This window comes from Eutrema salsugineum, unplaced genomic scaffold (assembly GCF_000478725.1).
Source record: "Eutrema salsugineum unplaced genomic scaffold, Eutsalg1_0 scaffold_2, whole genome shotgun sequence".
NCBI classification, from domain to species: domain Eukaryota; kingdom Viridiplantae; phylum Streptophyta; class Magnoliopsida; order Brassicales; family Brassicaceae; genus Eutrema; species Eutrema salsugineum.
The window spans coordinates 14268861-14296775 of record NW_006256829.1 but is presented as its reverse complement, the minus strand read 5'-3'; the positions used below and the strand labels follow the sequence as shown (position 1 = coordinate 14296775).

The following is a 27915-nucleotide window of genomic DNA, read 5'->3' as shown; positions in this document are numbered from 1 at the left end:
CAGACCGCTACGCAAGACAACAATTCGGTAAGAAACCTCATAAGATTTCCCAGCAAAGAGCTCGGGATAAATAGCACTCTCAAAGAGAGGGAAGATATTAAAACCGTTATCCCCAACTCTAACAAATTTGTGGCTATCCTGATCGAAAGACCAATGAGACCAACAACTGATTTGAACCTGAGGGATAGACCGAAAGTGGAGAAGGACCACGGGCTTAGAAGCCTCGATAATCGATTGTGCTCGGCCAATCGATTCTCTTGGAAGATTGAACAACGAGCAGTTTGGCAGGGTGGCGGAGACAGCTGCTATCCTGATGGTGGGATGACTTATCGTTGATGTTTTTATGATAATGGTCCGCTTGCGATTTGCTCTGTCAAAACGTGCAAAATATTTTAGATCACTGTAAAACAGACCAAATGAACAAATTAACCCATTATGACATTCATAAATGTGTAATTATTACATTCATATACAAAATTCTAAAGAAAACATTTAAACCTTAACACACTTCATAAATCTATGTAGGAAAACATGTTAATTTAGATACAGAATAAGGACTCATATCAAGCTTCTCTCCTCAGTTTTCTGTACAGCTGCCACGCCAGAGACCGATATCACACAACTCACGTCTGAGACTATCAGTTGATGGAAATTTTTTGCGCATTTGCAAAACACTAAAAGCCAATATTACAACTTACAAATTAAAGACTTGTTAAAAGTTAAATGTTACACACTTTTTTTCACACATTAGTAGAATACAAGCGATTTTTGAATAGTCCTAACGAACAAGATAAATATTTTTAGAATAAATAATTTTGAGAATAAATAATTTTGAGAACTTGATTATTTTAACTTTTGATTAATTAATACTATTTATGTAAATGTTTAACAGAAATTTATGTTCAAAATTTTAGTATTGATCTTGTAAATCTGCAATATTTTTTTTACAACTATTCGTTTATACGAAGGCTCATAAATGAATAAATTATAACAGTTTGAGGTCCAAGCTTTATAAATTACAATCCAATTATGACCCAAATCATAAAGATAAAGTTACAATCCAATTATGACCCAAATCATAAAGATAAAGGATCGATAAACACATATGGAAGCCTGGGTGAAAGCTGATTGACGTTGAGAAGATGATGCCAATATCGTCGACGTTCAGAGGTTTGACGAAAAACTAGAATCCAAAAAATCTAGATTATAATAAACTCCAATCGAGGCTACATCTTTCTCAAAAACCGCTGCTCCTTTACCGTTTGATTATTCCTCTTTTGAGATCCAGTGAGTAATTGTGGTCAGAAAACTAGCTTCTTTATTAAGTTTCACCGTTGATCATCTTTGACTCGAAACCCATCTCTTTTGCAGTTATGATAGGGACTATAGGGAAGTATAGAGCACTTACCACGGAATCTGAATCACAGTCTCAAACTACAAGAGAACCCAAACACAGAAGTGAAAGTGCAAAACATAATCCAATCATGTTGGAAAATTATAACTAGATTAAATCGAAGATTATTATCTGATTAACGGAAAAAAAAGTTTTGATATTAATCGGGAGAAAAAGTGCTATCTTTAAGAGAGAGGAAAAGTGCTATCTTTAAGAGAGAGGAAAAAAACTCCCGTGAACACAAATTTGTTAAATCTGCAATTTCTTTAACCAGATCAATTTAGGTGACTTTCGAATTATTAGTAAAAAAATTAAGCTATAAACGAGGACAAAAGAGAATTAGTAATTTCTTCACTAAGGAAACGAAATTAGGGCTTTTTAATATAAAAACACAGACTTTCTACAATCTTTCTTCTTCTTCTTCTTCTCCGCGATTCCCATGGCTTTCCGTAATGGTTCTATGATCCCTACCCGTGGCTACTCCCATCATTATCCATCCACGACGGAGGAGAAACCGTCGTCGCCGGCGACGATTCCGCGGCTACACCAGCGAGATCAATCTGAACGACGGGGAGACTTCCCGGCGATTAACAGAACCGAACCTACCAATAAGGAAATCACCTCCGGGGACTCTAAACATCCGCAATTCATGAAATCAATCGACGATTTAGCTAAGTTCTCAGCTGCATTTGACGCCTTTAAACGCCACTACGACGACTTGCAGAAGCACATGGATGACATCGAGAACGCCATTGAATCCAAACTCAAGAGCAACGGCGTCGACGATTCCTCCTCCCACTCGCCTGAGCACGATGCTTCTCGAGAAATCGCCACCGCGATTGTGTGCCCACCTCCTCCGGAGGAAGCTGAGACAGCACCGGAGATGATAACGTCGAATGATAAGGCGGAGGGGCAACGATTGTGCGAGTCGATGTGCAGCAAAGGCCTGCGCAAATACATATACGCGAATATCTCCGAGCGAGCTAAGTTAATGGAGGAGATTCCTGCAGGTTTGAAGCTAGCCAAGGAGCCAGCGAAGTTCGTGTTGGAATGTATTGGGAAATTTTACTTACAAGGACGCAAAGCATTTTCCCATGATTCGCATATGATCCCTGCGAGACAAGTTTCCCTTCTCATTCTTGAGTGTTTTCTTCTGATGATTGAGCCTGGTGAAGAGAAGGTCAAGTCGATGATTGAGAGCTCTGTAAAGGAAGAGGCGGAGGCTGCTGCTTTTGCTTGGAAGAGGAGAATCATGAATGAAGGAAAATTAGCTACTGCGGAGGCGATCGACGCAAGGGGTTTGCTTCTGCTCATTGCTTGTTTTGGGGTTCCTTCAAGCTTTAGGAGCATGGATTTGTTGGATTTGATAAGGCAGAGTGGTACTTCTGAGATTGCTGGTGCTCTGAAACGGTCACCTTTTCTTGTCCCAATAGTTTCCGGTACCATGTTCTCTCTTGAGTCGATGAGTTTTCATTGCAAAGGTGGTTTTTTTTTGTTATTGAATCAATCAGAATCAAGCTTGGGAGTATAATTGTATGTACCATGCAATAAACTTGTAGAGCACATGTCATTTTAGGGTTCTTTGCTATTTGCACTGAAATTACTGTTTAATGACTTTGCTGTTGCATTCTTGAGATTAAAGTTTCAAGAACTGGTCCTAACAGAATGTTCTATCGGTCATAGGTATAGTTGATTCATGTTTGAAGCGTGGAACGAATATTGAAGCTCTTGAGATTGTTTTCACCTTTGGGATGGAGGACAAAATTTCACCTTCTTCACTTCTAACTCCGTTCCTAAGGAAGAGCAAGGAGTCTTTTGAGTTGGCTAAACGGAAAGCACACTCACCTACGGCATTTGTATGATTCTTTCTTGCACATTATGTGTATACTTTCGTTAACCCTTTTTCCTCATCTGGAAATCTAACCATTGTTAGCTTTTGTTATCTAAACAGAAAGAAGCGATTGAAAAACAGTTAGCCGCGTTATTATCAGTGACGAAGTGTTTGGAGGCTCACAAGCTAGACCCTGCGAAAGAAATACCAGGGTGGCCGATCAAAGAGCAAATCGTCAAGCTAGAGAAAGACACTCTTCAGATCGACAAACAGATGGAGGAGCAAGCAAGATCCATCAGTTTAATGGAGGAAGCCGTACTCACCAAGAGATTGTACAATCAACAGATGAAACGTCCGAGGTTGTCAGAGATGGAAATGCCACCAGCAGCTTCCTCATCTTATTCTCCTATATACCGTGATCGAAACTTTCCTAGTCACATAGACGGAGATAGAGATGAAATATCAGCTCTTGTGAGTAGTTACCTCGGCCCATCATCATCTTTTCCTCATCGCTCAAGTCTCAGGAGATCCCCTGAATATATGGTTCCTCCTGGTGGGTTAGGAAGAAGTGTATCTGCATATGAACACCTGCTTCCAAGTTCATACTCTCCGGTTCATGGACAGAGACTGCCTCGAGAGTACTCTCCTCCAGTTCATGGGCAACAACAGATACCATATGGTCTACAAAGGGTTTACAGGCATTCACCATCTGTAGAAAGATTATTGACTTTGCCTCATCACAGGTCTCCTCGTAACTCATCACAAGACCACATAGGAGGAATGTAAATATGTAACACAAAGGTTTTTGTTTTTAGAGCAGTCAAAAAAATTATTTAAAGATCAAGGCTTAATAAGCAAAAAAAATTCTACTCTTTGTAATTTGACATTTCATTCAGATGCTAATGTTATTGCTTCTCAGGTTTTTAGTCAACCTCAGATACATCAATATCACTATCTAAGTAAACCTCTGGCTCTTCATCATCTGGAATCTCTTCATCTTCTGTATCTGTTCCTTCTTGTTCTCTTTGAGTAGCTCGAGCCATTGCAGATTCTAGCCTTGTGCTCACAGTTTCCCATGACACAAGCTTTTCCATATATGTATTTATGTATTCAGCTCTTCGATTCTGCACAGAATACAAGAGTCATGAGAATTGAGAACCATTGCTTCTAACTTTAGTGAAAAAATCATTCGGCATTTTGATGATACCTCAAAATCCAGATAGTAGGCGTGCTGTTTGGCACAAAGAGGAAAAAGAAAACTAAGTCAGGGATCAAGAAACCAATCTTTCTATGTGAATTCAGAGAGAGAAACGAATAGCTTATAATATACCTCCCAGGTATCAATGGTGAGAAGTGGCTGCACATAAACGATAGACAAAAAGTGAGGAAATCAAATACTATAGCCAACAACAAAGGTTCATTTCTATTTTGGACGTTTAGACACTTACAGAATAATCCCATACGAGTGGATTTACTGCGTTGGGAGTTTTAACTATTACAAGCTTCTTGTCTTCCTCCTTTGGGAGCGGATTTACGGCATTTGGAACATCAAGTCTATTAGCCTTGTCTGCATTAGTGGATCCCCAGAAGCTTAAGTAAGTTGACGTTTGCATATTTTCTAGTGGAATGGGAACAACAAAGTTAAAAATACTCACATGCAAGCCAAGTCCAACCCGAACCAAAGTTCGAGGCTGCAGCTGACTTGAACATTTTTAGAAATTCATCGAAAGACCCGAAATCTCTCTCAATCAGTCTGAGGAGTTCTCCACTTGGCTTTCCTCCACCACCAGGTTTGATAGACTCCCAGAAGAATTCATGGTTCCATGCCTGCAAAGCCCCTCAAATACCTTAAATTCACATTCAAGCCAGAGAAAGGAACCCATCGCAGATTAAGAACAAGGTCGGGGTTACCCATTTGTCCTAAACCTTATTCGTGTTCCACAGTTTACAACGAACTAAAATGCTCATGTCAATGCATTAACCAAGTGATTCTTTTTCACGTCTCAGTGTATGTAGCTATCTACGGCAATATATCGACAAAAAAATGGGAGACTACTGCCACTTATATGTATCCAATAATCTATTTTAGTAGATAGAAATTGTTTCATTTTTCCAAAAACCGGTGGAAGAAACTGTAAAGGCAAATATTTGGCATTACCTGTGCGGCGTTATTGAACGCAGGAAGCATATTGCCTTTGTTGTATGAAAGAAGCACAACCTCCTCCAGTGACATTCCATCTAGATCTGTACCTACGATTTGCTTGTTCAGGTTCTCTACGTAAGTTTTGTGATGCTTGCCCCAATGATAATCCAAGGTTTCCCGGCTCATATGCGGTTCCAGAGCATCCTGCCATAAATCAGAAGGCCCATATACAGACACAGAGTGAGCAACATCTCCCATTTGGTATTGAGAACAATGTTTTTGAGCCACGAAACTGATGCAATGTTTGAACCAAAACAACAATCAGGATCACAAAGTTACTTCACTAGTGCAGGAAAAGGTTTTAATGAGTTTTGAGTCGCCATCAAGTTTCAAGGCCCTGTATCACTACTGTATTGTTACACCACAAGATGTGCATACACTAACCCAATGATATGATTATATCAAATCAAAATCCAAACCTAAAAGTTTGGGTCTTGATAACAAAATATAAGAAAACGTACAAGAGGATATGGAGGAGGCTTCAGCTCAAATCCTGCTGTGATAACACCTGAAACAGCCATCTTTCTTGATAACCGTCTCTGCCCAATCGAAAACAACAACAAGAAATTGAGAAACCAAAGAAAGTGTTTTCTGTTATTGGATTAGAGTGATGTGCTTAAAACAAAACAAGTTCAAGTTTCACTCAAGCATTTCATCAAACACTATCTATACATATAGTTCCTTGGCCATGTTCCGAATAGAATTTATCAGTTTAGATTCGAATTTTGATGGGTAAAACGAGGATTTGCATAAAAACAACACCTTTTCGTTTGTTTTCCATTGAATTCGCCAGTTTGGCCCTGTAACTTCACCAACCAAAACACCCAATATAAAAACCAAGTGTTTTACATTAAGCGAGAGAAGGAGAGAAAGAAAGATTGGTAAAGGAGAGACCTTTTGAAGGAAGGAGAGAGCACGACGAGAGAGATGAGGAAGTGGCTGTCACTGAAACTGTCATCATCTTTCCTCAAAGCGTTACTGATTTATTGATTGATTTTGATTAAACCTCTGCAACATATACAGAGCTTCGCTTACTAGATAAGTGAGCCTTCTTATCTCAAGCAATGCCCAGACTTTTAATCATCTAACTAAAAAGTTTAGAGCTAATTTTAAATGCATCTAAATTTTGCTTAAAAGATTGCAATACATCTAATTATCTAATGTAATAAAACAAAAAAAGAATCATTAAACATCTTATATAATGGGACAGATGGAATAACAACAACAATAATAATAACAAATGAAACCAAATGTTCTCTCATATATAAATTCATAGTCAAAATATTTCTTCGAAGCATGAAACATACTCATTACGACTTAGATGTGTATGCGTAAATATCGCACACTGCGATTCGCACTAGTGGTGAAGTAACAAAAGAGTTTTGCGATGATGGTCTACAAATGTTCATGTACGAAGTGATAAACTAACCATTTGATCGCGAACACGAGAGAATCTTCTATCCACATTATAAGTATATAAACGAGAAGTATATGAATATTTGTAATGTGAAGAAGCATTTACGTACAAGTGGGTTTTAACACAAACAACTTATATGGTTTTCCCATGAAGAAAGTTGTCAAGTTAATAAAAGAAGAAAGAAATAGTCCGAGAGTAATGGTGTTGATCAACCTATGGATCAATTTGGATATGTTTACTATTCCAGAAATAGATTTCATGATATGATTACATATACATTAATTAGTGCTATATCTGGTGATGATAAAGTGAAAAATCAAACGTTTTTTTTTTGTTTAACACCTAAGTAGTTTAACATCTAAGTTTGGTTTTTCACTGTATTATCACTAGATATATCACTAATTAATGTATCTGTAGTTAGAGCTGGCGAGAAAAAAATGACCTCTTAATCTTTTATGTAAGAAAAAAACACCAGTTTTTAATTAATAAACGAGAGTAATATCAAGACTTATTTATACTACAATTTCCTCTTCTAAATTTTCTAATTTTTTCGATGTGGGATAAGTGGTAGACCAACTTTTTAAAAAATGAGAAAAATTGTCAGACTCACAAGACCAACTGAACCAATTCATTTTCAAGAAAATTGGCCCCAAATTTTTTTAAAAAAACATCAGCCCTGAAGTACATGCTTCATTAGCCTGTACTCAGATCCAGCTTTGTCTATAGTTTTATTATATACTAGACGATGCAAACCTATTCATCTATGATGGATTTCAATTTTCTCCTCATCCTCTTCAAGCCATTCCTTAGATTCTTTCTCACATAATAGATCATGTGCGTAACATATCAATCCCCGACACTTTCAGACGCATGCAGTTTGTTTTCATATCATATAAATAGGAAAATCATGATAAGTGTCATCTCTCGATAGAGAGGGGACATTTTAACAAATAGAAAACTAGAGACCTAAAGTTGGCAAAACCAATTAGTTCTCACATTGTATCTAGCGTAAAAAAATAATCCGTGGCTAAATTATAGCAAAAACAACGACAAACTCACATATTTCGATAAATAGAAATTCCATCCATTGCACAGGCCCGATTTAATAATGCACTGGCCGAGAGTCAATGTACCTCTAAGAATAAGCTGCAAGCTTGTCGAGATTCGGCAACGTCCTTTTCATGAACTTGAAAACCCTTTGGGTCTAAACCTATATACTTATGGTGTAGATTTATGTACCATATGTAAAGTGCCCGAATGGTTTAAAAGAAATTAAGTTGTGGTTTTAAAGACTTAACAAAATCCTTAACATTTTAAACCAATCAAACTTTAACAATTTGTAGTTGCCTTGGTTTTTTGTTCTAAAGCTGATAAAACATGGCTTTAACATTTGTTTAAAGTACCATAACATTACAGCTAAAATCTCTATAAATTAAATTAAAAGCCAATACTCACAATTAAGGGGTGATTACTGATTAGTACATAGGTTTTAGCTTCCTTTTAAAGCACATTTTAACAAATCAAGCTTTAGTGATTTTAAAAGTCATCAAAGATATTTTGAAAAACACTTACATGCCTTTCTTTAATTTTTGCTTTTTGTTCTATAGCCAATAAAGCGTGGCTTTAACCCCTTTTGTAAGCCACAAGCCTACAACCATTACTTTAGATCTAAAATCTCTAAGAAATAAGCTAAAAGCAAACAGCCATTACAAAAACAAAACGGTTACAATTAGTAAAGAAAAAAGAATATTATAGACCAAATGCAAAAGTGGTCAAAATGTTTTATACCATAAAATTCAATGTACCAAATATAAAAGTGCAGTATCCTACCTTTTTTACTGCTTTTATTTCCTTTTCAATTATAAAACGACAATTGATTAGATAGTAACTCAAATAGCTAATTAGTACAGTATCTCTACTCCATTTTTTTATTATAAATTCGACCACATAGCCAATTACTTGCTTTCACCAAAACAAAAATAGACTTGTCAAAACATATATTGAACTTCTTAAACTCTTTCGCTTGTTGCATAGTTCTCATTGAAATTTATTATGTCAATGAAGAGTGCGTTTTTTCTCCTAATGGCTATATGCATGGCAGGTTCCATGAATGCTCAACCACCGCAGCTTCCACCTCCAAGTCCCGGCATGCCACAAATGCCCGACGTGAACAAATGTTTCTCAACATTGATGAATATTCCAGGATGTTTTGCAGAGATTGCTCAATCCATAATGACCGGCAAAGTTGTTAGTATAGGTCCTGCTTGTTGTAAAGCTTATTTGGAAGCTGAAACCAGCTGCACACAACAATTTCCAGTCAATCCGTTTTTTCCTCCTATGCTAAAAGAACAGTGCTCCAAAATTGCTGGTCCTCCAACCATACTGTAAGATTAGAAAGTATATATGTAAAACTTTATTTTCTAAATAAGGGTTAGTCCCCTAATGTTTTATAAAAAACAAAAAGAAGAAGCAGTGATCGGATAATAATCATGTTTTCTTTGTTTTTTTTTGGGTAGAGTCATTTCGCCTTTCTTATATTTCAGTCAATTATAAGATCTTTAGTATTTCATGTAATTAATAATAATGTTTATCAGTGTCCATTATTGAAGTTTAAAATTTGACAAGTATATCGGTTTCTTTTGATTAATTAATGAATCTTATGAATATAAATGATGGATGGTTAAATTTTTTAAAGTGGGGGGGCTTTTCTCTCTCTTCTCTATCTCGGATCTTTCAGAGAGAGGAAAGCTCTCAACTTATCTTCTCTTGTAGATAATCTCCGATTATGTTCGGATCTCTTTCGGACATGTTTGGTTTTCTTTTCTTAAGTTTTCCGGCGTTGTCCGGATAATAAAATTTCTGACCGTATTCCGATTTAGTTTTTGTTTAGTTAGTTTGTTAGTTTTCCTATCCTTTTGCGGTTCTTAAATCTTCTCCGACAAAGGCCGGGTGTTGCTCAGAGGCTCTTCTTCCGTTGATGTGCTGGATTCCTGGTACAATCCTTCATATACCCCCTATTGGGGCCGTAAGAGTCGGCTATGGATGAAGGTTCTTTGTGTGCAAGAGAATCGTGATATGTGAAACTCGTTGGATTGTTTAGATCAGAACAAGTGAGCGTGTTTTGCAGTCTGCTCTGCTCTCTGGCCTTACTGCAACTTCTTGTGCTTCAATAATCAAATGGTTAGTGGGAATCTGCTCTAATTGGTGGTCTATGCAAAAAGTTGTGTGGTGGAAAGATCTGGAATCAATCGGCTGCTTTTTGCAGATTATAGTCACCGGAGGAAGAAGGATAGATCGGATCCTGTGAGATTTGCGGTGATGCAGCGGTCAAGATTTTCAACCAACATGCATGCTCCCACGTCTATTAACACGTGTTATCTTATGCCCTTTATTGTAACACGTTTCATATTTTGTATTTGGGCTTTAGTTTATTTCTGTTGGGCCTATCCACCCTTTGTACTTGCCCGTTTTGGGTTTTTATAATGCAAATGACGATAAAAAAAAAATTTAAAAGACCTAATTCTAACCGCAAGTGCAAAGTTTCAGATCGAGCTAGGATCGAATCCACAAAGAAGCTAACCGCTAAAGACACTAAGTATCCAAAACCTAAAATATCTTAAAATCTCTGTTCCAATACACCCCCTAAAGTTAAGCTAAATGAATTACTTTTAAGGTGTTGATTGGTTCACCCGCTATCATCTGCAAACGCAGCATTTACGGTTGGTAGCGGTTAGTAGCGTTTTATCACAATCATAGAAATCGCTGCAAACCGTTTTGTATCGTTTTATATTGCTGAAATTCAAAAGCTGTTTTCCGTCAACATTTGCAGTTGCGGGCGGTAGCGGTTAGGTAAAAAAAAAATTAAAATAAAATCACGCTAGAAAAAAAATAAAAAATCACGTTAAAAACAATTACAAAACCTAACCCTACTAATCTTCTCATAGATATATATATATATATATATATATAAACCCTTACCTCTCACTTTTTCTATCAAATTATAGTCTCTAATCATGGCTTTCATATCAGTTGAAGAAAATTAAGATACAAGCATAAGTGTCATAATAGTTTGGTTTAATTCATTTATATTAATTGTTCTGTTTTCACTTTTAATGTAAAAAATTATAAATATATATATCTTATTAATTACAAAATTAGTTTGTTATAATTCTTTTTTCGTTCTTCAGAAAGTTACATGCCATGTGCGTTACTTCAACGGATCATCGTGGAAAAACAAACTCAAGATAAATATCCTAGATTTTTTAGTGCACTCCAGTAAGAACGTATTTTGAAGAATACTAATGAGCAATTTGGAGTTGATTTGAGTTGGGGTTGTGCAAAAATCGATTAGATCAATTGGAGAAATTTTACATCAAGCATAAGACAAATTCAGAAGATCCACGTACTGAAACAATTTTTTTTCAGTCTATTACATTACTAGACACAATTTTGGGCGATGTTCCCAATAATTGAAATAAAATATATTATTATAAAATTAATTAGTTTTTAAAATAATTATTTAGTATTTATTTATAATTTTTATTAATTATTTTGAACTAGTGATTTTGATATTAATCATAATAATTTAGTTTTTCTTTTTTTTATAATTATATATGATATTTATTTTGATAATTTTACGTTTAACCGCTAAAACAACCGCTGGTTTGCCAGTCAAAAATGTCCTGCAAACGGATCCGCCTTAAAAAATTTAACCATTTGTGTAAACCGTTGAGTAACGCTCAAAACAGCAATCGTCCGCTTCCGCAAACTCCCGCACTCGCAACCGCAACCGCTGCGTTTAAACTAGTCAAGCCTAAGTAATGAATGATACACACAAATGAAATTGTTCAAATTTTTTGTTTACAAAAAGGGGAAAAAAACAATCAAAAACAAATTAGAGATACTTGACCAAAAAAGAAAAAAAAAATTAGAGATAATTAAGTTAATAACCAATTTTTAATGTATATGCTATAATTAAGCAAGTAACATTTTATATTCCGTTAGGACAAAAAATGCCATTATGGATAGGCCTGAGCATTCAGGTATTCGGGTCGGGTTCGGGCCGGATCCGATCGGTTCCGGGTCAATCGGGTATGGAGTTGTTCTACCCAAATCGGAACTGATTGAATTTCGGTTCGGTTTCGGGTATGAACCAAATTTTTCGGGTCGATTCGGATATTAAAATTAAGACCCGAAAAAACTGGATCCTGATTCGGTTCGGGTCTACAAGAACCAAAAATAAAAAAATGTAACCGAAATAATAAAAATAAACCCGAAAGGCAATAGCATATCCGAAACTTAAAACATTGAATCCTTGAAATGCAAAAAAAAAATATCCGAACAAGAAACATCAATTCATCAAACAACAAAGTTCTTGCAACACACAAAGCACTGAAACATGCTCACAATAGTAGTTCAAAGTTGAAACTTGAAACTTAAAGTCTTAAACGGTTAAATCTTAAAACATAAAGTAGTAGATAGAGATTAGAAACCAATTCTTTTCTTTCTGTGACAATCAAGATCCATCCATGCCTTCATGTCTTGTAGACCTAACATGTAAACAAATAAAGGGTTTAGACTTAATCAACCAATATCAGTTTCACCAATCACCACAACACTGGTTTTTACAACTATAAAATGGTTTACCTTAAAGCAGATTCAAACATGATTTCACTTTGCACATACTTCAGTTAGGTTGCGTTAAATCAGGGTCATTCTCTACATCAAAAAACCCAAAAAAAAACATGAATCAAGCATTGAAACTTATAAAGGAGAAGCTAAGAAATGAAAATACCTCTCATGAGATCATCTTGTAACTCCACATCCGCAAGCAGTTGCTCGATCGTTGAAACTCCTCTCTCATTTATGTGAATCTTGATGTCGAGTCAACTGCGTGAGGGAATACATTTTACCCTTAACAAAACAAATGAAAGCCGCAAGTGCACAGGTAATCAGTTGTAGTATTTAGGGATTGAATCCGCAGAGATTTGTGTGCCTGATATTCTTCTACGGTTTTTAACTTTATGTCTAGACTAGATTGGTTTTAAAGGTTGGTTGTTTGTCACGAATTAAACTAAAACTTAAAGTAAGCAAATAAATCTATCCTAGAAAGCAAGTAGAAAAATCAAATGGAAAGCAAGTAAGCATGTAAAATATCGAACTAAGGCAATTGAAAAGCAGATCTAAATGAGCAAGTAAAAATCGATTGGTTTGTAAATAATGGCTAAAAACGCTGAGCGTTTGGGAACTCTAAGGGATCATAATCGGTTTCGACACTAGGGTAGATAAATTGAGATTGACGGATATCGATATATAGGTGGTTCTAGAGCTAGAGTACGGCGGTATGACTATGTCACTGTCGTGATCATAATCAACTGTTTCTCGCAACCCTGACCAGTAGGTTTCCACTCTGGCCCTGGAAGGGAGAGAACGCAAGAGCTGCACAAGACTCGTCAATACTCACGATCTCGCCGCAGGTAGGTTTCCACTCCTACGGAAAAATCGCCTGTTTCATTCTAGGGCTGATACTTAATGAAAATTTTCGCAACACTAACTATCTAGATCAGATACTAGGTGATCAATCAAGCATACATGCAATAAGAACAAGAATAAATAGAGAACAGGTCGAAATCCCAGATCTATAAACCTAGATGTCTTAATCGATTATGAGAGCCCCTTTCGGGAACCCTAAGCCCAACTCGGGATCTACTCAGACATGGCTGAGGTCGACATCATCATTGGTTTTAATAAAAGTAATGAAAAACAGTAAAGAAAAGAGATGAAGAAAGCTTCTCTATTGAAGAACTCGGACTTGACTAATCTTCTACAAAAATCGCATAAAAACGGCTAAAGAAAAAGGGTTTCTGTAAAGTATGAAGGGTTCTCTCTAAAAAAGACCTAAATGACAAGTATTTATAGTCTTCAATACTCCATGGTCTCTAGGGTTCCGGAATTGAGGCTGAGAATGACTTTGGGCTTCAGAAATATGGGCTTTAGTTCGGAGCTTGATGGCCGCGGTCGGGAGTGACGTGACCGCGGGGATTTGGTGGTTGGCCGCGGTCGGAAGGCTTCTGACCGCGGGAAATAGGCTGTTGGCCGCAGTCGCGTGACTTGCTGGCCGTCTTCGAGTGGCTCCAGGGCTAATGGAATATCTTGAGATCCAACCGTTGGAATGTCTCCAAACCAAGTGCATTTGAAAGCTGGTTGATTCTTCTATAAGTTGTCCAATTTTGAGGGTGATCAGACGGTGAGAAGGTCTTCGTCTCTCCATGAGAGTTCTGACGGTCTGCATTTATCCAAAAGAGTCTTTTTGTTCCAATTTGTGCCTCTTTATCCCAAATTACCTGAAAAGTCTTTTAAAATCCGGAAACATAGAAATCCTTTGAAAACCTTTGAAAATAGAGTAAAAACACCTGTAAAAGATATTAAAGTGATCCATAAAAATGGTCAAAATCCGGTGTTATCAACTCCCCTAGACTTAGTCTTTTGTTTGTCCTCAAACAAAACAAAGGCTAAATCTCGGTGAGAGGTTTGAAAACGCAGGAACTAAACAAAATCTCAGAGACCAAACTTCTAGACCAATATCAATTAGTATGCAGCAATCGGGAATAACCTAGAAAATTCTCACTAGCAATACAGGCATAACTAGTCCGTTAATCTGTCATGCGGAAATCTATGCACTAAGATCTAACTTCCAGTCAACTAGCTCTTAAGATTCATTAAAAATCTCGGTGGTTCTCATCAAAGAAAGTCTAGGTAAGGCAATCTAGGCTAGGTGTCAAAAAGGATTATTCTAGGGGTAAGGCTTAAAGTGTTTACGGGTTACCTGAAGATCTGGAGGATGCAGGATATTATACAAAACCGCAAGAGAGAGTGAAGCTGTTGGTATCCACAGTTTTCAGTCACTTTCTTCTTGCCATTGATTCCTGATCTTCTTCCTCAGGTTCTCTCCTAACTCCTCCAGACTTAGATTTTTGTAAATCTTTCAAAACCATAGCTTCTTAAACGAATAGTGGTTGCTTATTGCTCCACAAATTTCGTCAATCTAAGACTCATTAGGCTTTTTTGTTTCCCTCTCTCTTTTTCATTAATTTTTTTTTTTTTTTGAAGAAAGGGAACACCTTTAGATATAGAGTCTTAGAGAGCTCGAGATTACCAGTTAATATTTGTCTTGTAAACCTTCATGAGGTTTCTGATACTCTTCCTTCCCAATTCCATTCAGTCTTCTTTGTGAGTGACTGAAAACTGCATCGCTCCTCTTCTCTCTGACCTTTTTGCACATATTTGCTGATATAAACTAAAGAGAGAATGCATGAGGATTGAAAACAAGGGTTTTGGGTTTAGGGTATGGTACTAGATAAAGATAAACTGGTCATCTAGGACGACAAAGAGTGGTAAAAGTGAGGGTAAAAGACGTCCTAGATGTGTATGTCGATGCCTACCTAAAATCAATGATGAGAAAATTAGATATCAACATTAAGGTCAAATAAAATGAGCTAGTATATCCTGTCAGAAAGAATCTCCATGAATAGAAGTCCTCTGGTGGGAGTTTGTAGTGCAAGTACTCTAGCTATCGCCTAGTCTAGTGCTAACCACAAATGAGCTATCATGCATAGTGTAGAAGTGTGCAGGTCTAAATCCTCATAGTTTTGCGTCAAACATTCCTGAAAAATACTTAATGTCGAATAGGTTACATATTAAAATTTAAAAAGTACTTGAAATTTAAAGGCAAAAGCAAGAAAATGATTAGTACGGATAGACATCCTCCCCCAGACTTAAATCACAATGTCCGCAGTGTGAAAAAGTTGGTGAGAAGATGGTGAATAAAAGCAAAATAAAATAAGATAAAAGAAAAGAAAATGATGATAGAACCGTGATGGTAGTGAAGTGCTGATCAATCACTCATCCTCCGATGTGTCGGCTGCGAACTGGTGCTGCTCCTGTAGGAAGGTGACAACGCGCTCAAAGCGTCGTCCATGTCTCTCAACTCTGCGCTCCAAATTAGAATGTGTGTGCGATGATGTAGATGATGAGGTGTGGCTGGTCGAAACAGATGGCTGAAAGTGAGCGCGGGCCGCAGCTTCATCGCGTTTTGCCTTGGCCACTATGTATTGGCCAATGGTGAATGGTAGACGAGGTACAAATGGCAGAAAATCATCGGGTTCCGGAGTCCATCGCGGACGTCCTCCGGTACACAATCTCGGGACTGATGGTGAAGGCAAGCTGACTCGGTGCTCCTCAGTGCCAGTGCAATACTTGTAACCAAACCTGTCTGGATCGAAAGCGGCACGAGAAATAGTGTGATCGCGAGAGAGATAAAGTAGGTCATACCAGACATCGGGAAGTGGATCATCAGATGAGAAATCGAATCCTACATCCTGTAGTATCGCTGTAATAGCACTCCCGTAAGCTGGAGTAGCGTCCTCGCAACCATGTAAATCATGCTTCACCTTTACCATGTTCTGTGCTATGATCCAGGCAAAGCAAGCAAGTCGTGGGTCGTCCATAAACGGAATCTGAAGTGTAATGAGCTCAGTCTTCAAAACGCATCCCATGTTGGCTCTAGTGAAAATCGTGTGTGCTAAGAGTTTGTGCACAACTCTCACTGCTGGATGAGTAAGAAGGGCTGACTTGGATCTCCCGCTATCATAGACTCCATGACCCATCTCTTTCCACAAGTTAAAATCTGGTTCATCTTCAAGGTAAATGCCATCAGTGTATGGAAGCTTAAGGGCTTCACAAAGCTCAGAAATGGTGAGAGAGTAAGGCTGTCCGCGGATAGAGAATGACAAGATGCCATCTGATGCTCTGGGGTTCCTCCTCTTCGTGTGGTGGAGTGTAATAGTTGCTAAGAACTCACGGACTAGCTCAGGATAAGTCGGAAGGTTCAGCTCCATGTAGGGCCTCAGCTTAAGTGCATCGATGTACCAGATCACATCCTCTCTGATTCCAAGCATCTCAAGTGTATGATAATCAATGCAAGGCGTGGTTTTGATGTTCAGATTCTTGAAACGGCTTGCATAGTCCACTCTCGGGATTGTCTCCCTGCCAATGTATCGAATCTGTGGTGGCTCGGGAGCTGCTTGTGTTTCTCTTGAGTGCTGGAGCAATCTCATCACATAGTTTCTCCTTCTCGGTCTGGCTTGGTTCAGCATGTACTCTCCTAGAGTAGCATCATCGGGAATGTCCTCAGAGCTGTCAACAGTGTGACGGCTTCTTCGGGATCTGGTTTGTTTTATTTTTCTGCAAAACGAAATGATTCTTGGAAAAAGAGTGAATATGGATGCTGATTTTAACACATTAAGATCAGTTATACTAACATTAGTATAAAGAGATTAATTAAAACCATGAGCAAGCAGAATTGACATTAAATCAAAGAAATCAAGTAGTTCATGACTAGATTCGGATTTTTGATGTTCTCAACATAGAAATCTTCTAAAAATCGGTTTTTATGAGTAATTTCCATGTAAAATCTAAAGATTACCCAATACTAATCACTAATCACACAAGACTTAATCAGATTCATCAATTTTGCTGTTCCAAATTCGATTTTTATAAAGCATATAGAATCCAAGTTTAAAAAATCTCAATTCCTCTTAAGCTAGGTGTTAAAAACGATTTTTAGATAACCTAAAAGGATAATCTATTGTTCTTAAGCTATTTCCACCATCAATAGATCAAGATTTGAGTTTTTAAAGAAAACCTAAGTTCTAAAATCAAGTAAAAATGGCGAGTTTGAGGTTCATACCTTGTTGGAAAGAGAGATTTGATGGCAGAATTGAAATCAGCTTTGAAAAAGAGTGAGGTTTGGGCCAAGAACCTCTTAAAAAGCTTAAGAATTGAAAAATGTGTTCTATCTCCTAAATCTCCAAGTCTTTTGGAAGAGAAGAGAAAAATGAGTTTTGATCCGAAATGTGTGTTTCTTTTCTTTAAAAAGCGTTTTTGTAGCAAAAACGGAAAATTTCCGGGAATTTTTAAGTTTACGGGAACTTACCTTTCTTGTTTTGCACGCAAGGAAAGTTTAAAACTTACGGAGAATGTTACGGGTTTTACCGGGAATACTTCAGAAATCACCGAAAACTTTGAAAACCGGCGGAAATCCGCGTCGTCACCTCAACGACCAACGGCCACGGTCAAGAGACGCACGACCGCAGTGATTGAGGGCTCGGCCGCGGTCACGTTCACGGTGCCACGGTTGATGCTTCCTTGGCCGCAGGTCGGTTGGTCGCGACCGCGGCTCTTCCTCCTGCGGCCTTCGTCCAATTTTCTGGTCTTTGCCAGACCGAGCAGCTAAAAACCTACCCTTTTCTTCTTGGTTTTTCTAATTTTCTGATTTTTTTTGTGTTTTTGTCTTATAAAATACCTGAAACTTAAAAGAAAAAGAAAGCATAAAATGTAAAAAGGAAAAGAAAACTAAAAGAAAGAGTACCTAAATGGGTTGCTTCCCATTAAGCGCTTTTGTTTTAAGACGTTTAGCTCAACGTAGGCAAGAAGAATTAGGCTGATTTGAATGGCACTCCACTTGATGTGCCTTTATCACTTCCGGTCGCTGGAGGTTTTACTTCTTCTCCTTGAGGAGCCGTCTTCTTCCCTTTACTCTTCTTCCGGACTTTAACATTTTTTAAAACCCTTTTTGTGTTTTCGATCAGCTCCTGGATTTGGTCCTCACTAGTTTCTGTTGCATCTGGTGGAATGATGATCTTGATCTTCGCGAAAGCTTTCGGCTCCTCTTTTTCTTTCTCTTTGGGCCTGTTTCCCTTGCTTGGAAAATCGTCTAAGATAGTCGGGTAGTACCTTCTGCGATCCACATTGAGGAAAACAACATGCCGGTTTGCGTGATCGATTACTGCTCCTACGGTAGCTAGGAATGGTCTCCCAAAAATGAGTGGCCTCTCCTTGTCTTTATCCATCTCCAGGACTTGGAAATCAGTTGGAACAATCTTGTCTCCCACTAGAACTTGTAGATCATGAATCGCCCCTTCAGTATCTTTTTGAGATGAATCTCCAAAAATAACCTTAACCGTCGATGTCCTTAAGGTTTTTATGCCCAATTTCTCGGCAAATGTCTTAGACATGATGTTGGCATTGGCTCCGGACTCGCACAGGCAGTCGGTAAACTTGATTCCTGAAATGAAACATTGGAAAACAAAACGTCTCGGATCATCGGCTTTTGTAAGCCTTTGAAACGGTGATCGTTCAAGTACCTTAAATGGTGGCTGCTTGGCATCGACATCCTTGTAAAGTGGTACAAAGATTGGGGTTTCTTCTTTCTTTCCATCAGTTCTGACCTCTTCTTCTGGCAATGTGGTTATGGCGTTGCAAAACCTCTTAGGATTATCTTCAACTTTTCCTGGAAGAACTCCACTTTGCCTCTTCATAGAGTCGGCTGTTTGGGCAACTTGCACGTCTAGCTTTTTGACATGCGAAGATAAAGATTCGAACTTACCGTTCAGATCATTGTACAAGCAGTCGACTTTCACGTTCACGTCTTTAGATGCTTTTTCGTTCGTCATAACGAGCTGTTGGATGGACTGTTCAAGTCTACCGATTTGTGAAGCTAGCTGGTTCATCGTGGCTCCCTGCTGTTGTACAAATTGATTGTTAAAACCCGTACCTTGGTAGTTATATGGCTGTCGCGGTTGATATGGTCCTGTTCCTCCAAAGTTTTCACCTTGAAACTTGTTTTGGAAGGATTTGTGCTGAGGTGGGTAGTACTGATCTTGAGGATTTTCCACATTTGGATTGCGGTAAGAGAGATTGTTGTAATTTGCATTCCGGAAGTTGTTGTTGAAGCCATTGTTGAAGCGATTTTGATATGGAACTAGTGCTCCTACATAGTTCACATCTTCTTCTTGAAAGGCTTGATTAATGTGATCGATATCACTAGGTCCTTCATCTTCTGCGCCATTGTTGGTCTCACAAGCATGGATTGGGCGATTGTTGCTCTTCAGAAGCTGGCTCATCATGTTCTTCAGCTCGATTATCTCCTTGTTGTCTGTACCGGTTTGCTTCGTCGATCGATCGTATTCAGGACAATCATTGCTATTGGCTTGAGCCAAATTTTCGATGAGGGCTCTTCCTTGGGCTATCGTCTTTTGTCCAAAATCTCCATTGCTAGCTGTATCAAGTGAAAGTTTGTATTTTGGTTGCAAACCTCGGTCAGGCTTGATCCATGAAATCCATGGTGAGGGCAATCACGTTCGTACTCCTTAAAACATTCCCAGGCTTCATAGAAATATTTAGTTGGCCCTTGTTGAAAGTTTGAGATCTTTGTTCTCAACTGATTCGACCTTGACTTAGTATAGAAGTGGTTCAAGAAAGCAGTTTTACATTCTTCCCTTAGTAATCGATCCTGCAGGCAAAGATTTCAACCAACGGTGAGCTTTACCTGCTAATGAAAAAGGGAACAACTTACACTTTAAATAGTCTGGTGGAACTTGGTTTGTTCTCATCATACTGCAGATTTCTTCAAAGAGCTCGATATGGTCCATTGGGTGTTCAGAAGGAACTCCATGGAATTGGTTTTGCTTTACCAATGAGATGATTTGAGGCTTGACTTCAAACTCATTCCGGTTCGGAAATGGGACTTGAATTGCAGATCGGTTCTGAAAATTTTGAGTAGGTGCATCAAAATCAGCTATGCGATGGTTCCTGGCTTATCTTTGGTGTTGATTTGCTTGCTGAACATGGTGGTTAATGCGTCCATTCGGCTGCATTCCTCGGTGGTCACCATCGGCTGCATTGATGGGTGCATCAAGGTCTTCACGCTCTTCTCTCTCGCGGTTCTGGTTGTTTCTTGGAGGAACCTCATCCTCCTCTCCATCTTGTCGAGCATGATCACCTCCTCTGTGATCATTCTCTTCATTTTCTCCATGTTCGGACCCGTCTTGGTCCATATTTAAAGTTCGATTAATAGGATCTCCAGGCTGGTCGTTGTTGGCCATTCCTTGTGTTCGTCTAAGTCTTCGAAGTTCTCTTTCGTGTCTGTCTATCTCGTCTAGAATTGGAATGTTTTCTACAGGTCTACGCCTGGTATTCATGCAATTCAGAGAAAAACAAAAGAAGGGAAAGATAATTCAGCAAAACTTTAAGAAAGAACTAGAGATCAGGTGTCTAGAACAGAAGTTAAAACAAGAAATATAGCAAAAGGCAGCGAAACAAATCCCCGGCAACGGCGCCAAAAACTTGATGTCGAGTCAACTGCGTGAGGGAACAAGTTTTACCCTTAACAAAACAAATGAAAGCCGCAAGTGCACAGCTAATCAGTTGTAGTATTCAGGGATCGAATCCACAGAGATTTGTGTGCCTGATATTCTTCTACGGTTTTTAACTTTATGTCTAGACTAGATTGGTTTTAAAGGTTGGTTTTTTTGTCACGAATTCAACTAAAACTTAAAGAAAGCAAATAAATCTATCCTAGAAAGCAAGTAGAAAAATCAAATGGAAAGCAAGTAAGCAGGTAAAATATCGAACTAAGGCAATTGAAAAGCAGATCTAAATGAGCAAGTAAAAATCGATTGGTTTGTAAACTATGGCTAAAAACGCTGAGCTTTTGGGAACTCTAAGGGATCATAATCGGTTTTGACACTAGGGTAGATAGATTGGGATTGACGTCGATATATAGGTGGTTCTAGAGCTAGAGTACGACGGTATGACTACGTCACTGTCGTGATCATAACCAACTGTTTCTCGCAACCCTGACCAGTAAGTTTCCACTCTGGCCCTGGAAGGGAGAGAACGCAAGAGCTGCACAAGACACGTCAATACTCACGATCTCGCCGCAGGTAGGTTTCCACTCCTACGGAAAAATTGCCTGTTACATTCTAGGGATGATACTTAATGAAAACTTTCGCAACACTAACTATCTAGATCAGATACTAAGTGATCAATCAAGCATACATGCAATAAGAACAAGAATAAATAGAGAACAGGTCGAAATCCCAGATCTATAAACCTAGATGTCTTAATTGATTATGAGAGCCCCTTTCGGGAACCCTAAGCCCAACTCGGGATCTACTCAGACATGGCTGAGGTCGACATCATCATTGGTTTTAATAAAAGTAATGAAAAACAGTAAAGAAAAGAGATGAAGAAAGCTTCCCTATTGAAGAACTCGGACTTGACTAATCTTCTACAAAAATCGCATAAAAACGGCTAAAGGAAAAGGGTTTCTGTAAAGTATGAAGGGTTCTCTCTAAAAACGACCTAAATGACAAGTATTTATAGTCTTCAATACTCCATGGTCTCTAGGGTTCCGGAATTGAGGCTGAGAATGACTTTGGGCTTCAGAAATATGGGCTTTAGTTCGGAGCTTGATGGCCGTGGTCGGGAGTGACGTGACCGCGGGGATTTGGTGGTTGGCCGCGGTCGGGAGGCTTCTGACCACGGGAAATAGGCTGTTGGCCGCGGTCGCGGGACTTGCTGGCCGTCTTCGAGTGGCTCCGGGGCTAATGGAATATCTTGAGATCCAACCGTTGGAATGTCTCCAAACCAAGTGCATTTGAAAGCTGGTTGATTCTTCTATAAGTTGTCCAATTTTGAGGGTGATCAGACGGTGAGAAGATCTTCGTCTCTCCATGAGAGTTCTGACGGTCTGCATTTATCCAAAAGAGTCTTTTTGTTCCAATTTGTGCCTTTTTATCCCAAATTACCTGACAAGTCTTTTAAAATCCGGAAACATAGAAATCCTTTGAAAACCTTTGAAAATGGAGTAAAAACACCTGTAAAAGATATTAAAGTGATCCATAAAAATGGTCCAAATCCGGTGTTATCAAATCTTACACTTTAGCCATTGCTGGGTGCACATCAAGACCTCTATCATGTTGTGTGTCAAGCAGCTCCTATAAGGGTCCAATACTCTACCGCTTGTGCTAAAAGCAGCTTCAAAAGCAACCGAAGATACTTGTATAGCTAGAATATCCCTAGCTATTTGAGACAACACCGGAAACCGTGGACTGTTTTTCCTCCACCATGATAAAACATCATAATCTTGACCATCTATAAGCATTGGCTTCTCAATATTGTCTCTCAAGTACAGTTCCAACTCATTAGCCGAGTCTTCAATTCCTGTCTCTTCTAAAAGCTGAGCGTATATGTTATACATTCTTTGATAACCTATACCATTACGCAGAGTCATTCTCTGAAACCCTTCACCCCTGTGAGACTGAGCAGAATTAGAAGATGTTGCTCCTTGCGGTCCTCCAACAGTAGCTGTTGTACCATTTCGGCCCTCCACTGAACGACTATACTCCTCATACAAAGACTTCAAGATGAGGTCAACTGAATCATACATTTGCATTGCCTCAGCACTGTCTTTACCATAAAGTTCTTCAAAGCAAAACTGAACAAACTTCATTTTCTTCCTTGGGTCAAAAACACTAGCGACTATCATCATCTGGTTCATCTCAACCTTATCTCTATCAGCAAATGGATTCCAGTACTTGTCTAACTTACTAAGGATAGCTTTTGCCTTACTAGGCATATCCAAATCAGGACCAGAACTCGAGCTTAGTGCTTTGATGTTAGTTGTAATGGTGACTATCTCATTATACAACTTATGGGCAGTGACAAACTTCGAAGATGAAAGTACCGATGTCGAATTGTAGAAGATGATAAGGAATTGAACCAACCTGTCTACAGAGTCCCAATCAGCCGAGGTTGGTGGTCCAATCCTCTTATTACCATCAGCTTCTTCGAAAAAATACTCGCCGTAAGGTAGATCTTCTGCTGCCATCTTCTCAAACGCCACTCTAAACTTCAGTGCTTGGTCCAACATGAGATAAGTCGAGTTCCATCTTGTCTTCACATCTAAGGGAAGGCTACCTCTTGTCATCCTTCCTGATTCAACACGAAACTCAAAGGACTTAAGTCTGTTAGTAGACGACCTTACATAAGTAATCCCATTCCGAATAGCAACTACACTATTGTCAATCTCCTGCAAACCTTCCCTCACAACCAAGTTCAGAATGTGTGTGGCACATCGTAGATGAAGAAAGTCTCCTCTGAGCACCAATGCATAATTTCTGAGAAGACTGAACCTTTCCTTGAATCGTTTCATTGCTGAACTGTTAGCACTGGCATTGTCCACAGTTACGCAGAACAGTCTGTTGATACCCCACTCTTCTAAACACTCTAGCAAAACATTGCTAATCGTCCTCCCCTTATGATCAGAGACATTCTTGAAACCAATGATCAACTTCCTTAGCTGCCAAGTAGGATCTATGAAATGAGCTGTTATAACCATATAACTAGCTCCTGTATACGGTGCGACCCATATATCAGTTGTCAGTGAAACCCTCTGCTTATTCTGTGCTAGAATCTTCTTTATTGAAGCTTTCTTCGCGATATACATCGCCACAATGTCTCTTGTGGCAGTTCTCCGAGAGTGAGGATGAGACAGTTGGACTTTGGACGTAAAATGTTTCCAGGCTAAACTCTCAACAAAGGCTAATGGCAGTTCTCCTAGAATAATCATCTCATTCGTAGCTTCCCTAACTACAAATTCAGAAACTTTACCAATGCCAAGATTCCCACCATCACCATTAGGAGTTAGCACAGTTTGATCACCTGATTTTCTAGAAGCTTTCCAAGCCATGTATGCCTTGCAGCTGCCGATGTGTTTTTTCAGATTCGATGTGCCCGACTTGGTTGGGCAAGAAAACTCCTTAGCACAGTAATTACAGTTGCACTTGTCGTCATCATCTTCATGTCTTGTGAAGTGCTGCCAATACTTGGATCTAGTCTTCTTCTTTGACTTAGAACCAGAAGCACTCTGGCCTTCAGATTCTTTTCTCTTGCCCTTGCCTTTCGGATCAGGAGTTGGTGTTTGAACATCTTCTTCATCTGTTCCATCGAGATCATCTACATCCATAGGAGCATCGCCATCGTGGTGGTTTGGACTGTTACAAGACGCCATCTGCAAAGTATTGAAAACAAAAGTTTGATTAATATACATATCAACATATCAATGTGAAATAAAAACAAAAGTTTCAACTAGAATCAGTTTTGAAACAAGAACACATACATAAACTCATAAAGCTATTCATTATGCATCGGCTAACACTAACATAAATCGTAATCGGATTTTGGATTTTTGTAACCAGTAATCCGTTTTTACCAAAAAAAAGGAATTAGAGTCTGATACTCCGATTCACAAAGACTGTGTAAGCAAATCGATGGAGTTGAACACTCAATTCAACATGCAAACTTCAAAAAACAAAAAAAATTGTGGAAATCGATTTTTTACCTCCGAGAGATTTTGCGAGGAAGCTGATGGTGGAGGCGAAGATGGTTTGGACCGTTTGGGGGCTAGGGTTTCCAGTTTTGATGAGTGGGATTGCTTATTGGAGGTATAAATGGTTCGGACCGTTTGGTCTGTGGTCGAATAGAAAAGGGTCGGGGAGCGCAATCGTTAAAGGTACTCGAAGCACGAAGAACCCTAGATTAAAAATGTCGTCTGTACGGGAAATAGCCAATAGAGTAATAATGATATTTTAAGTAATTGAAATTTGTATCGGGTATTGAAAAACCCGATCGGTTCTCGGATAATACCCGGTTCCGAACCAATACCCACGGATCTCGATAGAAGGACCCATTAGATATTTTGGCATGTTCCCGAATCTGATCTGAACCGATTTTTTTGGGTCGGTTCTGATTCGGTTCCTCGGGTCCGGGAAAAATGCCCAGGCCTAATTATGGATATGCACGATAAAACTATTATAGGAGATATTGAGTTTTTATACAAAAATAGATGGTTTATATAAAGTAGAGGTTTTTATACACTTGAAAAGATGTTTCAATAAAATGGAAATACAGCTCAATCAAATTGCACAGTTGCAAAAATAAATAGACATTCTATACATACATAGAAAATATTTTCCAATATCGAAAACAAAAAGGATGATCTATACAAATATATGTTCTTTTCTCTTTCACAAGGCGATAAAGAAGACTTTCTATACAAAAACAAATGTTCGATACAAAATAAAGGTTCTATATACTTAAAAGAAGATGTTCCTATAACAAAGGAAAGAAGACTTAATCAAATTGCAAAATTGCAACAAAAAAAAAAGACATTCTATATACATATACATAAAAATTATTTTTCAATATTGAATAAAAATTGACGTTTTATTCTCTTTTAGAAAGTGATAAAAAAAATTTTCAATACAAAAATAGATATACCAAATAAACCTTGTACTTGAAAAAACGAGGAAGTTAGTATAGATAGTCAATGCTGCCACTTTTAAAGTATGTTACATATGAGTGTTTGGAATATTCTTTTTTATTTTAAATAATTCAAACTGTAGCATAAGTGGAAAAAATCTCTGAATTTTTTAGTCAAACTAAAAATATGAATAATTGAATTTGTATAAATTGAAAGTAAATAAGATGAAAGGAGAAAAATTATCTTATATATAAAAGTTGTTCAACTTTCTCCGTATGCTTGACACATCAGCATGAGAGAGGTTGACACCTGTTACTTAAATTTTAATTAATAAATTTTAATATTAAATTTTAAAGCACTTAAAAAATATGAAAAATTTGTTTTATTAATTGACTCTTAACTAATATTTATATTAATGTTAAACAAAAATTTATGTTATAACTATTAAAAATACTGATAAATATGTATTTAATTTTAATATAGCTGTAGATTACTTAATAATATTCAAAATATATTTTAAATTATTTTTTTAAATTAGTTATAATAAATACTAACAAGTAACAAATAAAATGATGATTATATAATAATTTTAATTTTTTATTAACTGACTATTAATTAAAATTTGTGTAAATGTTAAACAAAAAATTATGTTATAACTAATTAAAAATATTGTAAAATATTTATTAATTTAAATATAACTTTAAAATATTAAATAATAAAATATTAACAAATAAGTAAATAACAAGTGATAATTATATTAATTTTTATAAAAATATAAAAAATTTTGAAAAATCTGAAAAGAAAAACCTGCATGTAACGTGCAGGTATTCACCAGTCTATATATATAAAAGTTGTTCAACTTTCTCTATATGCTTGACACATCAGCATTGGAGAGGTTGACACCTCTCACTTAAATTTTAATATTAAATTTTAAAGCACTTAAAGAATATGGAAAGTTTGTTTTATTAATTGACTCTCAAAATAACATTTATATTAATGTTAAACAAAAATTTATGTTATAACTAATTAAAAATATTGATAGATATATATTTAATTTTTATATAGCTGTAGATTATTTAATAATATTCAAAATATATTTTAAATTAATTTTTTTTAAAAAATTTTTAACGTCTATAATAATATTATGATGATCAAACATAGTCATAATGTAATACATTTGATATGTTAGTAGGAACTAAGGTATGAAAATGAAAACTGCTAATGTTCAAAGCTTGTTGCTTGGATAGAAGATCAGCTGGTTGGTTTGCATTTCTTGATACCCATTGAAACTTGACTTCTTCAAATTTCTTGCTCCATTCCATTATATTATAAAGAAAGAAAAAAAAAACTTTGATACTTTAATCTTATACTAATAAAAGTTGAAGCTAAATGCTTCTAAAGGTGTCCATATAGGATTAAAAAGGATAATTCTATTGGTCCACATCAACAATCAAAAATAAGGAAAATTTACAAATTTTTAATATTATTGCTAAATAAATAAATTAAGAAAGTTTATAAATTCTAATTATTGCTGAATAAAAAAATTCTATATAAATTTTTTATTGATCCACCTCAACATTGAAAATTGATTTTTTTTTATCAAATTCCTTTATTATTTTTAAAAATTATTAAAGATAAATTAAGAAATTATATATAATTTTTTTGTTAATAATAAAAAACTAAAATAAATAATATTAAAATAGAAAATTTTAAATTTAAATTAGATGTATACACACATATTTAGAGATTCTTACATTATTATCCAAATTTTTGTCACATAACTGTAATAATTTTTAAGTTTTTTTTCTGTGTGTACAACCATTTCAAATTAAAAACAAAAACAAAAAAATAGAGTTAGGTTTCACAAAAAAATGAGTCATTACAACGTAAAATAACCAGTTTGGCT

General features: G+C 37.2%; 3 protein-coding genes and 1 non-coding gene across 7 annotated transcripts; 3 read left to right on the top strand and 1 right to left on the bottom strand.

Moving 5' to 3' along the window:
* The first annotated feature begins 1774 nt into the window (after positions 1-1774).
* On the top strand, positions 1775-4155 carry LOC18016611 (protein FRIGIDA). 2 transcript variants are annotated; one of them, XM_024156051.1, is made up of 3 exons: positions 1775-2874; positions 3077-3249; positions 3345-4155. In XM_024156051.1, the coding sequence occupies exons 1-3, from the start codon at positions 1833-1835 to the stop codon at positions 4008-4010; spliced, it is 1881 nt and encodes a 626-aa protein (XP_024011819.1). In that variant the 5' UTR covers positions 1775-1832; the 3' UTR covers positions 4011-4155. The 2 variants fall into 2 exon arrangements, with proteins under 2 accessions (XP_024011819.1, XP_006402021.1); XM_006401958.2 differs by having other exon boundaries at positions 1778-2832.
* Positions 4050-7988, bottom strand: LOC18016609 (superoxide dismutase [Fe] 2, chloroplastic). 3 transcript variants are annotated; one of them, XM_024156052.1, is made up of 10 exons: positions 7904-7988; positions 6322-6435; positions 6190-6233; positions 5889-5966; positions 5383-5571; positions 4880-5051; positions 4673-4791; positions 4555-4581; positions 4432-4455; positions 4050-4348 (listed from the first exon to the last, which is right to left on the bottom strand). In XM_024156052.1, exons 2-10 carry the CDS (start codon positions 6386-6388, stop codon positions 4148-4150), a joined length of 921 nt encoding a protein of 306 aa, XP_024011820.1. In that variant the 5' UTR covers positions 6389-6435; positions 7904-7988; the 3' UTR covers positions 4050-4147. The 3 variants fall into 3 exon arrangements, with proteins under 3 accessions (XP_024011820.1, XP_006402022.1, XP_006402024.1); XM_006401959.2 differs by lacking the exon at positions 7904-7988 and having other exon boundaries at positions 6190-6227; positions 6322-6487; XM_006401961.2 differs by lacking the exon at positions 7904-7988 and having other exon boundaries at positions 6322-6476.
* Positions 7989-8808: 820 nt separating this feature from the next.
* LOC112086743 lies at positions 8809-10351 on the top strand. The gene is made up of 2 exons (XM_024156339.1): positions 8809-10024; positions 10110-10351. Exon 1 carries the CDS (start codon positions 8897-8899, stop codon positions 9230-9232), a length of 336 nt encoding a protein of 111 aa, XP_024012107.1. The 5' UTR covers positions 8809-8896; the 3' UTR covers positions 9233-10024; positions 10110-10351.
* A 9668-nt stretch (positions 10352-20019) lies between these two features.
* LOC112086930 lies at positions 20020-20125 on the top strand. Its single transcript, XR_002899784.1, has one exon. It is a non-coding gene; the product is annotated as a small nucleolar RNA R71 (small nucleolar RNA).
* Positions 20126-27915: the final 7790 nt, after the last annotated feature.